General features: G+C 52.2%; 1 protein-coding gene across 2 annotated transcripts in view; it reads right to left on the bottom strand.

The window, feature by feature from the left end:
- The window catches only part of LOC148148597 (angiotensin-converting enzyme 2-like), an 86,168-nt gene that overhangs the window by 25,342 nt on the left and 47,317 nt on the right, over window positions 1–13,509 (bottom strand). For both annotated transcript variants that reach the window (XM_087993068.1, XM_087993067.1), the window contains exons 13-14: window positions 12,385–12,563; window positions 5,975–6,033 (exon numbers count right to left, since the gene is read on the bottom strand). In XM_087993068.1, coding sequence (XP_087849194.1) covers window positions 5,975–6,033; window positions 12,385–12,563 — 238 coding nt within the window. The remainder of the gene's footprint in view (window positions 1–5,974; window positions 6,034–12,384; window positions 12,564–13,509) is intronic.

A 13,509-nucleotide genomic window follows, 5' to 3' on the forward strand; every position in this document is an offset into this window, starting at 1 on the left:
CACTGTCTACCCTGTTCATTCACCCACTCCAATACCCACTGTCTACCCTGTTCATTCACCCACTCCTATACCCTTTTTCTACCCTGTTCACTCACCCACTCCTATATCCACTGTCTACCCTGTTCACTCACCCACTCCTATACACACTGTCTACCCTGTTCATTCACTCACTCCGATATCCACTGTCTACCCTGTTCACTCACCCACTCCTATACCCACTGTCTACCCTGTTCATTCACCCACTCCTACACCCACTGTCTACCCTGTTCATTCACCCACTCCAATACCCACTGTCTACCCTGTTCATTCACCCACTCCTACACCCACTGTCTACCCTGTTCATTCACTCACTCCTATACCCACTGTCTACCCTGTTCACTCACCCACTCCTATACCCACTGTCTACCCTGTTCATTCACCCACACCTAAACCCACTGTCTACCCTGTTCACTCACCCAGTCCAATACCCACTGTCTACCCTGTTCATTCACTCACTCCTATACCCACTGTCTAACATGTTCACTCACCCACTCCTATACCCACTGTATCCCCTGTTCATTCACCCACTCCTATATCCACTGTCTACCCTGTTCATTCACCCACTCCGATACCCACTGTCTACACTGTTCACTCACCCACTCCTATACCCACTGTCTACCCTGTTCATTCACCCACTCCTATACCCACTGTCTACCCTGTTCACTCACCCACTCCTATACCCACTGTCTACCCTGTTCACTCACCCACTCCTATACCCACTGTCTACCCTGTTCACTCACCCACTCCTATACCCACTGTCTACCCTGTTCACTCACCCACTCCTATACCCACTGTCTACCCTGTTCACTCACCCACGCCTATACCCACTGTCTAACCTGTTCACTCACCCACTCCTATACCCACTGTCTACCCTGTTCATTCACCCACTCCTATACCCACTGTCTACCCTGTTCATTCACCCAATCCTATACCCACTGTCTACCCTGTTCACTCACCCACTCCTATACCCACTGACTACCCTGTTCATTCACCCACTCCTATACCCACTGTCTACCCTGTTCACTCACCCTCTCCTATACCCTCTGTCTACCCTGTTCACTCACCCACGCCTATACCCACTGTCTAACCTGTTCACTCACCCACTCCTATACCCACTGTATCCCCTGTTCATTCACCCACGCCTATACCCACTGTCTAACCTGTTCACTCACCCACTCCTATACCCACTGTATCCCCTGTTCATGCACCCACTCCTATATCCTCTGTCTACCCAGTTCATTCACCCACTCCTATACCCACTGTCTACCTTGTTCACTCACCCACTCCTATATCCACTGTCTACCCTGTTCACTCACCCACTCCTATACCCACTGTCTACCCTGTTCATTCACCCACTCCAATACCCACTGTCTACCCTGTTCACTCACCCACTCCTATACCCACTGTCTACCCTGTTCACTCACCCACTCCTATACCCACTGTATCCCCTGTTCATTCACCCACTGCAATACCCACTGTCTACCCTGTTCATTCACACACTCCTATACCCACTGTCTAACCTGTTCACTCACCCACTCCTATACCCACTGTCTACCCTGTTCATACACGCACTCCTATACCCACTGTCTACCCTGTTCATTCACCCACTCCTATAACCACTGTCTACCCTGTTCACTCACCCACTCCTATACCCACTGTCTACCCTGTTCACTCACCCACTCCTATACCCACTGTCGACCCTGTTCATTCACACACTCCTATACCCACTGTCTACCCTGTTCACTCACCCACTCCTATACCCACTGTCTACCCTGTTCATTCACACACTCCTATACCCACTGTCTACCCTGTTCACTCACCCACTCCTATACCCACTGTCTACCCTGTTTACTCACCCACTCCTTTACCCACTGTCTAACCCTGTTCATTCACCCACTCCAATACCCACTGTCTACCCTGTTCATTCACCCACTCCAATACCCACTGTCTACCCTGTTCACTCACCCACTCCTATACCCACTGTCTACCCTGTTCACTCACCCACTCCAATACCCACTGTCTACCCTGTTCACTCACCCACTCCTATACCCACTGTCTACCCTGTTCACTCACCCACTCCTATACCCACTGTCTAACCCTGTTCATTCACCCACTCCAATACCCACTGTCTACCCTGTTCACTCACCCACTCCAATACCCACTGTCTACCCTGTTCACTCACCCACTCCTATACCCTCTGTCTACCCTGTTCACTCACCCACTCCTATACCCACTGTCTACCCTGTTCACTCACCCACTCCTATACCCACTGTCTACCCTGTTCACTCACCCACTCCTATACCCTCTGTCTACCCTGTTCATTCACCCACTCCTATACCCACTGTCTACCCTGTTCACTCACCCACTCCTATACCCACTGTCTACCCTGTTCACTCACCCACTCCTATACCCACTGTCTACCCTGTTCACTCACCCACTCCAATACCCACTGTCTACCCTGTTCACTCACCCACTCCTACACCCACTGTCTACCCTGTTCATTCACCCACTCCTATACCCTCTGTCTACCCTGCTCATTCACCCACTCCTATACCCACTGTCTACCCTGTTCACTCACCCACTCCAATACCCACTGTCTACCCTGTTCACTCACCCACTCCTACACCCACTGTCTACCCTGTTCATTCACCCACTCCTATACCCTCTGTCTACCCTGTTCATTCACCCACTCCTATACCCACTGTCTACCCTGTTCACTCACCCACTCCTATACCCACTGTCTACCCTGTTCACTCACCCACTCCTATACCCACTGTCTACCCTTTTCTCTCACCCACTCCTATACCCACTGTCTAACCCTGTTCATTCACCCACTCCAATACCCACTGTCTACCCTGTTCACTCACCCACTCCTATACCCACTGTCTACCCTGTTCACTCACCCACTCCTATACCCACTGTCTAACCCTGTTCATTCACCCACTCCAATACCCACTGTCTACCCTGTTCACTCACCCACTCCTATACCCACTGTCTACCCTGTTCACTCACCCACTCCTATACCCACTGTCTACCCTGTTCACTCACCCACTCCAATACCCACTGTCTACCCTGTTCATTCACCCACTCCTATACCCACTGTCTACCCTGTTCATTCACCCACTCCTATACCCACTGTCTAACCCTGTTCATTCACCCACTCCTATACCCACTGTGTACCCTGTTCATTCACACACTCCTATACCCACTGTCTACCCTGTTCACTCACCCACTCCAATACCCACTGTCTACCCTGTTCAATCACCCACTCCTATACCCACTGTCTACCCTGTTCACTCACCCACTCCTATACCCACTGTCTACCCTGTTCACTCACCCGCTCCTATACCCACTGTCTACCCTGTTCACTCACCCACTCCTGTACCCACTGTCTACTCTGTTCACTCACCCACTCCAATACCCACTGTCTACCCTGTTCACTCACCCACTCCTATACCCACTGTCTACCCTGTTCACTCACTCACTCCTATACCCACTGTCTACCCTGTTCACTCACCCACTCCAATACCCACTGTCTACCCTGTTCACTCACCCACTCCGATACCCACTGTCTACCCTGTTCACTCACTCACTCCTCTACCCCTGTCTATTCTGTTCATTCACCCACTCCTATACCCATTGTCTACCCTGTTCATTCTCCCACTCCTATACTCACTGTCTACCCTGTTCACTCACCCACTCCAATACCCACTGTCTACCCTGTTCACTCACCCACTCCAATACCCACTGTCTACCCTGTTCAATTACCCACTCCAATACCCACTGTCTACCCTGTTCACTCACCCACTCCTATACACACTGTCTACCCTGTTCACTCACCCACTCCTATACCCACTGTCTACCCTGTTCACTCACCCGCTCCTATACCCACTGTCTACCCTGTTCACTCACCCACTCCTATACCCACTGTCTACCCTGTTCACTCACCCACTCCTATACCCACTGTCTACCCTGTTCACTCACTCACTCCTATACCCACTGTCTACCCTGTTCACTCACCCACTCCAATACCCACTGTCTACCCTGTTCACTCACCCACTCCGATACCCACTGTCTACCCTGTTCACTCACTCACTCCTCTACCCACTGTCTATTCTGTTCATTCACCCACTCCTATACCCACTGTCTACCCTGTTCATTCACCCACTCCTATACCCACTGTCTACCCTGTTCACTCACCCACTCCTATACCCACTGTCTACCCTGTTCACTCACTCACTCCTCTACCCACTGTCTATTCTGTTCATTCACTCACTCCTATACCCACTGTCTACCCTGTTCATTCACCCACTCCTATACCCACTGTCTACCCTGTTCACTCACCCACTCCTATACCCACTGTCTACCCTGTTCACTCACTCACTCCTCTACCCACTGTCTATTCTGTTCATTCACCCACTCCTATACCCACTGTCTACCCTGTTCATTCACCCACTCCTATACCCACTGTCTACCCTGTTCATTCACCCACTCCTATACCCACTGTCTACCCTGTTCATTCACTCACTCCGATACCCAATGCCTACCCTGTTCACTCACCCACTCCGATACCCAATGCCTACCCTCTTCACTCACCCACTCCTATACCCTCCTATAAATTGCTGCTCAGTGGTTGGCACATCTGCCTCACAGCACCTGGGATTCTGTTTTGCTTCCAAACTCGGACAACTGTGTGTAGAGTTGCACATTCTCCCTGTGTCTGCGTGGATTCCCCCTGGATGGAGAAAGTGAGGACTGCAGATGCTGGAGGTCAGAGTTGGGAGTGTGGTGCTGGAAAAACACAGACAGTCAGGCAGCATCCAAGGAGGAGGAGAGTCAACATTTCGGGCAGAAGCCTTTCACCAGCTGTTTCCCCAGGGTGCTCTGGTTTCCTCCCACATCCGAAGATTCAGGTTGGGTGGATTGGCCACACTGAATTGCGCCCATAGTATCCAAGAGTGCAGATGGATTAGCTATGGGAAATGCAGGGATAGGGTGGGTCTAGGTGGGATGCTCTTCAGGTGGGCTGAATGGGCTTTCACACTGTCAGAATTCTAGGTTGTGGCTAGTGGAGTCTCACAGGGATTAGACTTGGAGCCTGAAATATTTCACATCTATACTCATGACTTAAAGAGATACGTTAGCTTGGAGGCACATTTGCTGATGACAAAAAGATGTGCAGGAAAACAAGTTGTAAGGAGTCGAGATAGAGGAAGTGAGTGATGAAACATTTCACAGATGTGGGAAAGTGGGGCGTGGCCAGTGGGTAAATTGAAAGTAGAATATTATCTAAATGGGGAGAGACTGTGTGATGTTGCAAGACGTGAGTGGTCTTGCACGAGTCACATAGAGAGAGCAGGCAGGCACAGTGAGTCAGTCGGAAAGGCAAATGCATTTTGGCCTTTACGGCAATGAAGTGAGGTATCCTTCCATTGCTGTACATTGGTGCAGCACTATGTACAGATTTGGTTTCCTTATTTCGGGTGATGTGTGTCGGAGCAGATGCTGGTATCTCTACTGAAAATAACAAATGCTGGAGACCACGGCATCAGGGACCGTGCAGGGAGAGAGAGCAAGCTAACGTTTCGAGTCCCTGATGAAGAGACCTCTCGACTCGAACTGTGAGCTTGCTCTCTCTCCCAGCATGCTCCCTGCTGCTGGTATCTCTGGTGAAGGAGAGGTCCACCTGCTTTGGAAGGGGTTCAGATGCTCTCTTCTGGGATGAGGCGATTGTCGTCCGAAGAAAATGTTACACTCTCTGGCGCTGAGAGAGGGAATCTTAAAATCTGCTCTTGTGGGGGAATCTCAAATGAGGCGGCACCATTAGATCAGCTAGCATCTTACTGATTGGTGGATCAAATCTAAGGAGTTTGTATGACCTGCTCCTGACCCTATGTTTATTATCATAATCTTATGAAAATAAAATCAACCTTACAGCATTTTGTCCAAGGGCTGCCTTCAAACTAATCCGCACTTTAATCGCATCCTTTTTATCTGAAAATAGAAAGAAGGAAGATAAAGAACCACCAGTTTGATTCAGAATCAAGCACAAGTGCTTGAAAATTAACTTTAAAGTCTGAAACATACATTTTTATAAATGCAATGATCCATGATTTATTTATTTAAAAGCACAGCGTGCTAAACCCTTTCATCGCTGCAGCCATTACATTAACCAGAGCGTTTGTGGTCACTCCCACAGTGAAAGTTTGGAACCATCTTCGCCTTTCCCAGTTCCCTTTGGTTAGCTCAATTCCCCTTACTAGTTCTAACCTGCCTCCCCCTGATCTGAGTCAGGGGCACATACATTAGGACCAGGAGTCGGCACTCATCCACTTGGCCTTGGTCTTCCCCTGCAATCTCCTGCCAGCACACCAACCCCTCCCCCTCACCTCCCTCACCTCCAAACAGTCCTTCCAGGTGAGACAGAGGTTCACCTACCTCTCCTCCAACCAAGTTTACTGCGTCTGGTGCTCCTGATGTGGTCTTCTCTACCTCGGGAAGACCAAACGTAAACTAAGGGAACGTTATACCGAGCGTCTCAGCTGGGCCTGTAATGGCCAGCCTTATCTCCTGTTTATCACCCACTTCAATTCCCCTTCCCACCATTCCCCCCCCCCCCCCCCCAACCCTCTGCCTCCTCCACTGCCACAGTGAATCGGACCGCAAATTGGAGGAACATCACTTTATCTTCTGCTTGGGCAGCCCACAGCCCAGAAGACTCACCTTTGAGTTCTCCGATTTCAAATAACCTCCCTTCCCAGCATCCCCCCTGTTCCTACCTTCCATTCCTCTCATCGGCCAACCAGGTCATACCCTCTACCTGGGTTCACCTATCACTACCTCACCACCCCTTTCCTCAGAGGACAACTCACCCATTCTGGGAATTAGTCAAGTGAACTCATTTCATCAAAGTTTCTGGATTTCCAGCCTCTCCAGTAGCCTTGGTTTCAGTCAGCCTACTTGGAGACCACGCCTTTGCACCCTAACCATTGGATTCCCCTTCTTAAACCTCTGACTGGTCACTCTTCTGTAAGATATTCTGTAAAACCTAACGCCTTAACCAAACTTTTCCCTAATTCTTGAATGGCTTAATGTTATCCATCGCTTTTTAACCCTTCTGTGGAAGTGAGGTGTTCTCTTATGTTAAAGGGGCTATATAAATATTAACTTGTTGTTACATTAAACATCTTCGCCTTTAATGGTGCTCACTTCCATAATTAAATGTGTTCACGATGGGGAACCAGGAGGTGTCAGCCATTCCAGATGATGGTGGCCTGTACGAACGTTTCTCATTCTCTCCTTCAGCTCTTTGTCCACTACACTGATCACTGTCCTGATACCTCACTGCGCAAGTGTGTGGGTGTGGGTGGGCGTGTGTGAGTGTGGGTGGGTGTGGGTGAGTGAGGGTGGGTGTGGGTGGGTGTGTGTGGGTGGATGTGGGTGTGGGTGGATGTGGGTGGGCGTGTGTGGGTGGGTATGGGTGGGTATGGGTGTGGGTGGGTGTGTGTGAGTGTTGGTGTGTGTGTGTGAGTGTGGGTGGGTGTGGGTGAGTGAGGGTGGGTGTGGGTGGGTGTGTGTGGGTGGGTGTGGGTGTGGGTGAGTGAGGGTGGGTGTGTATGGGTGTGGGTGGGTGGGTGTGGGTGTGGGTTGGTGTGGGTGGGCGTGTGTGAGTGTGGGTGAGTGAGGGTGGGTGTGGGTGGGTGTGTGTGGGTGGGTGTGGGTGGGCGTGTGTGGGTGGGTATGGGTGTGGGTGGGTGTGTGTGAGTGTTGGTGTGTGTGAGTGAGTGTGGATGGGTGTGGGTGAGTGAGAGAGTGTGGGTGAGTGTGGGTGAATGACTGTGAGTGAGGGTGCGTGTGGGTGGGTGTGACAGAATGTGGGTGAGTGTGGGTGAATGAGTGTGGGTGTGTGTGAGTGTAAGTGGGTGTGTGTGGGTGTGTGTGTGAGTGTGGGTGGGTGTCTGCGAGTGTGGGAGGGTGTGGGTGGGCGTTGGTGGTGTGGGTGGGTGCGTGTGATTGTGGGTGAGGGTAGGTGTGTGTGAGTGTAGGTGAGTGTGGATGGGTGTGGGTGAGTGTGTATGGGTGTGTGAGAGTGTGGGTGGGTGTGGGTGAGTGTAGGTTGGTGTGGGTGAGTGTGGGTGAGTGTGGGTGGGTGTGGGTGAGTGTGTGTGGGTGTGTGTGAGTGCGGGTAGGTGTGGGTGGATGGGTGTGTGTTTGTGGGTGAGTGTGGGTGGGTATGGGTGAGTGTCTGTGGGTGTGGGTGAGTGTAGGTGGATGTGGGTGAGTGTGGATGGGTGTGGGTGTGTGAGAGTGTGGATGGGTGTGTGTGAGTGTGGGTGTGTGTAGGTGGGTATGAGTGTGGGTGGGTATGGGTGTGGGTGGGTGGGTGTGGGTGAGTGTGGGTGGGTGTGTGCGGGTGTGTGTGGGTGGGTATGGTTTAGTGTGGGTGGGTGTGGTTGAGTATGGGTGGGTGGGTGTGGGTGGGTGTGAGTGAGTATGGGTGAGTGTGGGTGGGTGTGGGTAAGTGTGGGTGGGTGTGGGTGGATGTGGATGAGTGTGGGTGGATGTGGGTGAGAGTGGGTGATTGTGTGTGAGTGTGGGTGAGTGTGGGTGTGTTTGTGTGTGGGTGGCTGGGTGTGGGTGGATGTGGGTGAGTATGGGTAGGTGTTGGTAGGTGTGGGCAGATGTGGGTGGGTGTAGGAGAGTGTGACTGAGTGTAGGACATTGTAGCTAGTTGTGTGTGAGTGTGAGTGAGCGTGAGTGAGTGAGTCTGAGTGTGACTGAGTGTGAGTGAGTGTGGGTGAATATGACTGCGTGTGCATGGGTGTAGGTGAATGTGGGCGATTGTGGGTGAGTGTGGGTGAGTGTAAGTGAGTGTGACTGAGTGTGACTGAGTGTGACTGAGTCTGACTGAGTGTGACTGAGTGTGACTGAGTGTGGGTGGATGTGGATGAGTAGTGGTGTGTTCAGGTGAGTGTGGGTGAATGAGTGTGGGTGGGTGGGTGTGGGTGGATGGGTGTGGGTGGGTGTGGGTGAATGTGACTGAATGTGGGTGAGTGTGGGTGAATGAGTATGAGTGTGGGTGGGTGTGGGTGGGTGTGGGTGAGTGTGGGTGAGTGTGTGTGGGTGTGCGTGAGTGAGGGTGAGTGAGGGTGAGTGAGGGTGAGTGAGTGTCAGTGCGGGTTGATGCGGGTGAGTGTAGGTGAGTGAGGGTGGGTGAGTGAGGGTAGGTGTGGGTGAGTGAGGGTGAGTGTGGGTGAATGAGTGTGAGTGTGGGTGGGTGTGGGTGTGTGTGTGGGTGTGGGTGGATGAGTGTGGGTGAGTGTGGGTGGGTGTAGGTGAGTGAGGGTGGGTGTAGGTGAGTGTAGGTGAGTGAGGGTGGGTGTGGGTGAGTGAGGGTGAGTGTGGGTGGGTGTAGGTGAGTGAGGGTGGGTGTGGATGAGTGTGGGTGAGTGAGTGTCAGTGCGGGTTGATGCGGGTGAGTGTAGGTGAGTGAGGGTGGGTGAGTGATGGTGGGTGTGGGTGAGTGTGGGTGGGTGTGGGTGAGTGTGGGTAGGTGAGTGTAGGTGAGTGAGTGTCAGTGCGGGTTGATGTGGGTGAGTGTAGGTGAGTGAGGGTAGGTGAGTGAAGGTGGGTGTGGGTGAGTGTGGGTGGGTGTGGGTGAGTGTGTGTAGGTGAGTGAGGGTAGGTGAGTGAGGGTGGGTGTGGGTGAGTGTAGGTGAGTGAGGGTGGGTGAGTGAGGATGAGTGTGGGTGGATGTGGGTGAGTGAGGGTAGGTAAGTGAGGGTGGGTGTGGGTGAGTGAGGGTGGGTGTGGGTGAGTGTAGGTGAGTGAGGGTGGGTGAGTGAGGATGAGTGTGGGTGGATGTGGGTGAGTGAGGGTAGGTAAGTGAGGGTGGGTGTGGGTGAGTGTGGGTGGGTGTGGGTGAGGGTAGGTGAGTGTGGGTGGGTGTGGGTGAGTGAGGGTAGGTGAGTGAGGGTGGGTGAGTGAGTGTGGGTGAGTGTGGGTGAGTGTGAGTGAGGGTGCGTGTGAGTGAGGGTGGGTGTGACTGGGGGTGGGTGTGGGTGAGTGAGGGTAGGTGTGGGTGAGTGTAGGTAGGTGTGGGTGAGTGAAGGTGGGTGTGGGTGAGTGTAGGTGAGTGAGGGTGGGTGAGTGAAGGTGGGTGTGGGTGAGTGTGGGTGGGTGTGGGTGAGTGAGGGTAGGTGTGTGTGGGTGAGTGTGGGTGGGTGTGAGTGAGTGAGGGTAGGTGAATGAGAGTGGGTGTGGGTGAATGAGGGTAGGTGAGTGAGGGTGGGTGTGGGTGAGTGTGGGTGAGTGAGTGTGGGTGTGTGTGGGTGAGTGTGGGTGAGTGAAGGTGGGTATGGGTGTGTGTAGGTGAGTGAGTGTGGGTGGGTGTGGGTGAGTGTGGGTGAGTGAAGGTGGGTATGGGTGTGTGTAGGTGAGTGAGTGTGGGTGGGTGTGGGTGAGTGTGGGTGAGTGAAGGTGGGTGTGGGTGTGTGTATGTGAGTGAGTGTGGGTGTGTGTGGGTGAGTGTGGGTGGGTGTGGGTGAGTGAGGGTAGGTGAGTGAGGGTGGGTGTGGGTGAGTGTGGGTGAGTGAAGGTGGGTGTGGGTGTGTGTAGGTGAGTGAGTGTGGGTGTGTGTGGGTGTGTGTGGGTGAGTGTGGGTGAGTGAAGGTGGGTGTGGGTGTGTGTATGTGAGTGAGTGTGGGTGTGTGTGGGTGAGTGTGGGTGGATGTGGGTGAGTGAGGGTAGGTGAGTGAGGGTTGGTGTCGGTGAGTGTGGGTGAGTGAAGGTGGGTGTGGGTATGTGTAGGTGAGTGAGTGTGGGTGTGTGTGGGTGAGTGTGGGTGGGTGTGGGTGAGTGAGGGTAGGTGAGTGAGGGTGGGTGTGGGTGTGTGTGGGTGAGTGAAGGTGGGTGTGGGTGTGTGTAGGTGAGTGAGTGTGGGTGAGTGAGTGTGGGTGTGGGTGAGTGTCGGTGAGTGAGTGTGGGTGAGTGTGAGTGTGGGTGAGTGAGTGTGGGTGGGTGTGGGTGAGTGTGAGTGTGGGTGAGTGTGAGTGTGGGTGAGTGAGTGTGGGTGTGTGTGGGTGAGTGTGGGTGAGTGAAGATGGGTGTGGGTGTGTGTAGGTGAGTGAGTGTGGGTGTGTGTGGGTGAGTGTGGGTGGGTGTGGGTGAGTGAGGGTAGGTGAGTGAGGGTGGGTGTGGGTGTGTGTGGGTGAGTGAAGGTGGGTGTGGGTGTGTGTAGGTGAGTGAGTGTGGGTGAGTGAGTGTGGGTGTGGGTGAGTGTCGGTGAGTGAGTGTGGGTGAGTGTGAGTGTGGGTGAGTGAGTGTGGGTGGGTGTGGGTGAGTGTGAGTGTGGGTGAGTGTGAGTGTGGGTGAGTGAGTGTGGGTGTGTGTGGGTGAGTGTGGGTGAGTGAAGATGGGTGTGGGTGTGTGTAGGTGAGTGAGTGTGGGTGTGTGTGGGTGGGTGTAGGTGAGTGAAGGTAGGTGAGTGAGGGTGGGTGTGGGTGAGTGAAGGTAGGTGAGTGAGTGTGGGTGTGGGTGAGTGTCGGTGAGTGAGTGTGGGTGAGTGTGAGTGTGGGTGAGTGAGTGTGGGTGGGTGTGGGTGAGTGTGAGTGTGAGTGTGGGTGAGTGTGAGTGTGGGTGAGTATGAGTGTGTCAGCCAAACCTGATCTGGATTACCAATGTCAGGCTTATGCCATACAGAATCATTCCAAAATGTTTTTATTTATTCCTTCCAGGGCATCACTGGCAAGGTAGGCATTTTCTGCCAGTCCCTAGTTGCTCTTGAACTGAAAGGCCATTTCAGAAGGCAGTTAAGCATCAACCACCTTGGGCACCCATTACTTATGCCCAATGTGGTTGACTCTTAACTGCCTTCTGAAATGGCCTTTCAGTTCAAGAGCAACTCGGGACTGGCAGAAAATGCCGACCTTGCCAGTGATGCCCTGGAAGGAATAAATAAAAACATATTGGAATGATTCTGAATGGCTTAAGTAACCCTGAGGTCTCTTCTCACTCAGAATCATCTTCCACCACTGAGTGGTCCCTCTCTCCTCCTTAGCCTCTCAATTTGAATGGTCCCACCATTCTCTCTTGTTCAGGGTCATAAGAAGTAGGAGCAAGATGTGGCCACTTGGCCTGCTTGAGTTCGCCCCCTCATTCCAACCTCAACCTCCACTATCCTCCTCAACCCTTCACCTCCCCCGTCGACCGAGAGGAGAAAAATTTTGGCGAAGCGTTGGAAGCTGTCACAAGCCGCCATTTTCTAAAATTCTTTCCTCACGTTTTAATTAAAAACAACAAAATTGTCCCCAAAGGGATGGCTGGCTTAGTGGGTTCTCGGCTTACATGGGCTCCAGTTGACATCCCACCCGACGGTCCGGCCATTCTCTGCGTTGTTTTTCTTCAGCCAGACATACAAGGGTTGGAAATAGTTGAGCAGTGGTGTGGAATTCATTCTGGTTTGAGAGGTTACCTTCTCGAGAGCTCTCGTCCAGGATTCAGACTTCCCTAATTTCAGCATATCACTGCACGAGAGAGAAAACAAGGCAACTGGGTCAGACTGTCCGCCTCCTGCTTTGTCACTTCCTGTAAACACTGAAGGAGCCAGAACTGAATAGCTTCTGTGCACGGTATCTGTCTCAATCTTACAGCCGATGAGCTGAACGCAGTGAAGAATGATGTCACAAATTATCTTGTCACTCAGTTGGACGCTCGTGACATAATCGTACATTGTGTAATAACAAATTTGCATTGATGTAGGTTTTTTTTTAACTAGAGGAAAGCCTGAGATGCTCCACTGATGTGAAACCATTCTCGCAAAGCTGACCCGAGCTCAAAGCAGAGTTGGCAGGCTCTGAAATCTGGCAATGGCTTAATTGTTCCATTGACTCTGCACGACAACATCTGGGATAAAAAAGCACTGATCAGAGCATTGAGTACAGGAGTTGGATTGTCATGTTACAGCTGTACAAGACATTGGTAAGGCCACATTTGGAGTACTGCACCTAATTCTGGTCGCTCTGTTATCGGAAGGATGTTATTAAACAGGAAAGAGTGCAAACAGGATTTATAAGAATGTTACCAAGACTGGACGGTTTGAGTTCTAAGAAGAGGCTAGATAAGCTGGGAGCTTTTTCCCCTGGAGTGTGGGAGGCTGAGGAATGGCCTTATCAAGGATAATAAAATCATGAGGGGCATCGATAAGGTGAAGAGCCAAGGTCTTTTCCCCGGGGTAGGGGGAGTCCAAAATGAGACGGCAGGTGAAAGGGGAGAGAGTTAAATGGGACCCAAGGGATAACCTTTTCACACAATAAGTGATGTGCGTATGGAACGAGCTTCCGGAGGAAGTGGTTGAGGCATGCGCAATTGCAACATTTAGAAGGCATTTGGAAAGGTAGGTGGATAAGAAAGGTTTAGAGGGGTATGGGCCAAACGCAGGCAGCTGGGGCTAGCTCAGTTCAGGAAACCTGG

The sequence above is a fragment of the Chiloscyllium plagiosum genome, unplaced genomic scaffold (genome assembly GCF_037043375.1).
Source record: "Chiloscyllium plagiosum isolate Xiang-an unplaced genomic scaffold, Cpla_swu_hap1 HiC_scaffold_12, whole genome shotgun sequence".
Lineage (NCBI taxonomy): Eukaryota > Metazoa > Chordata > Chondrichthyes > Orectolobiformes > Hemiscylliidae > Chiloscyllium > Chiloscyllium plagiosum.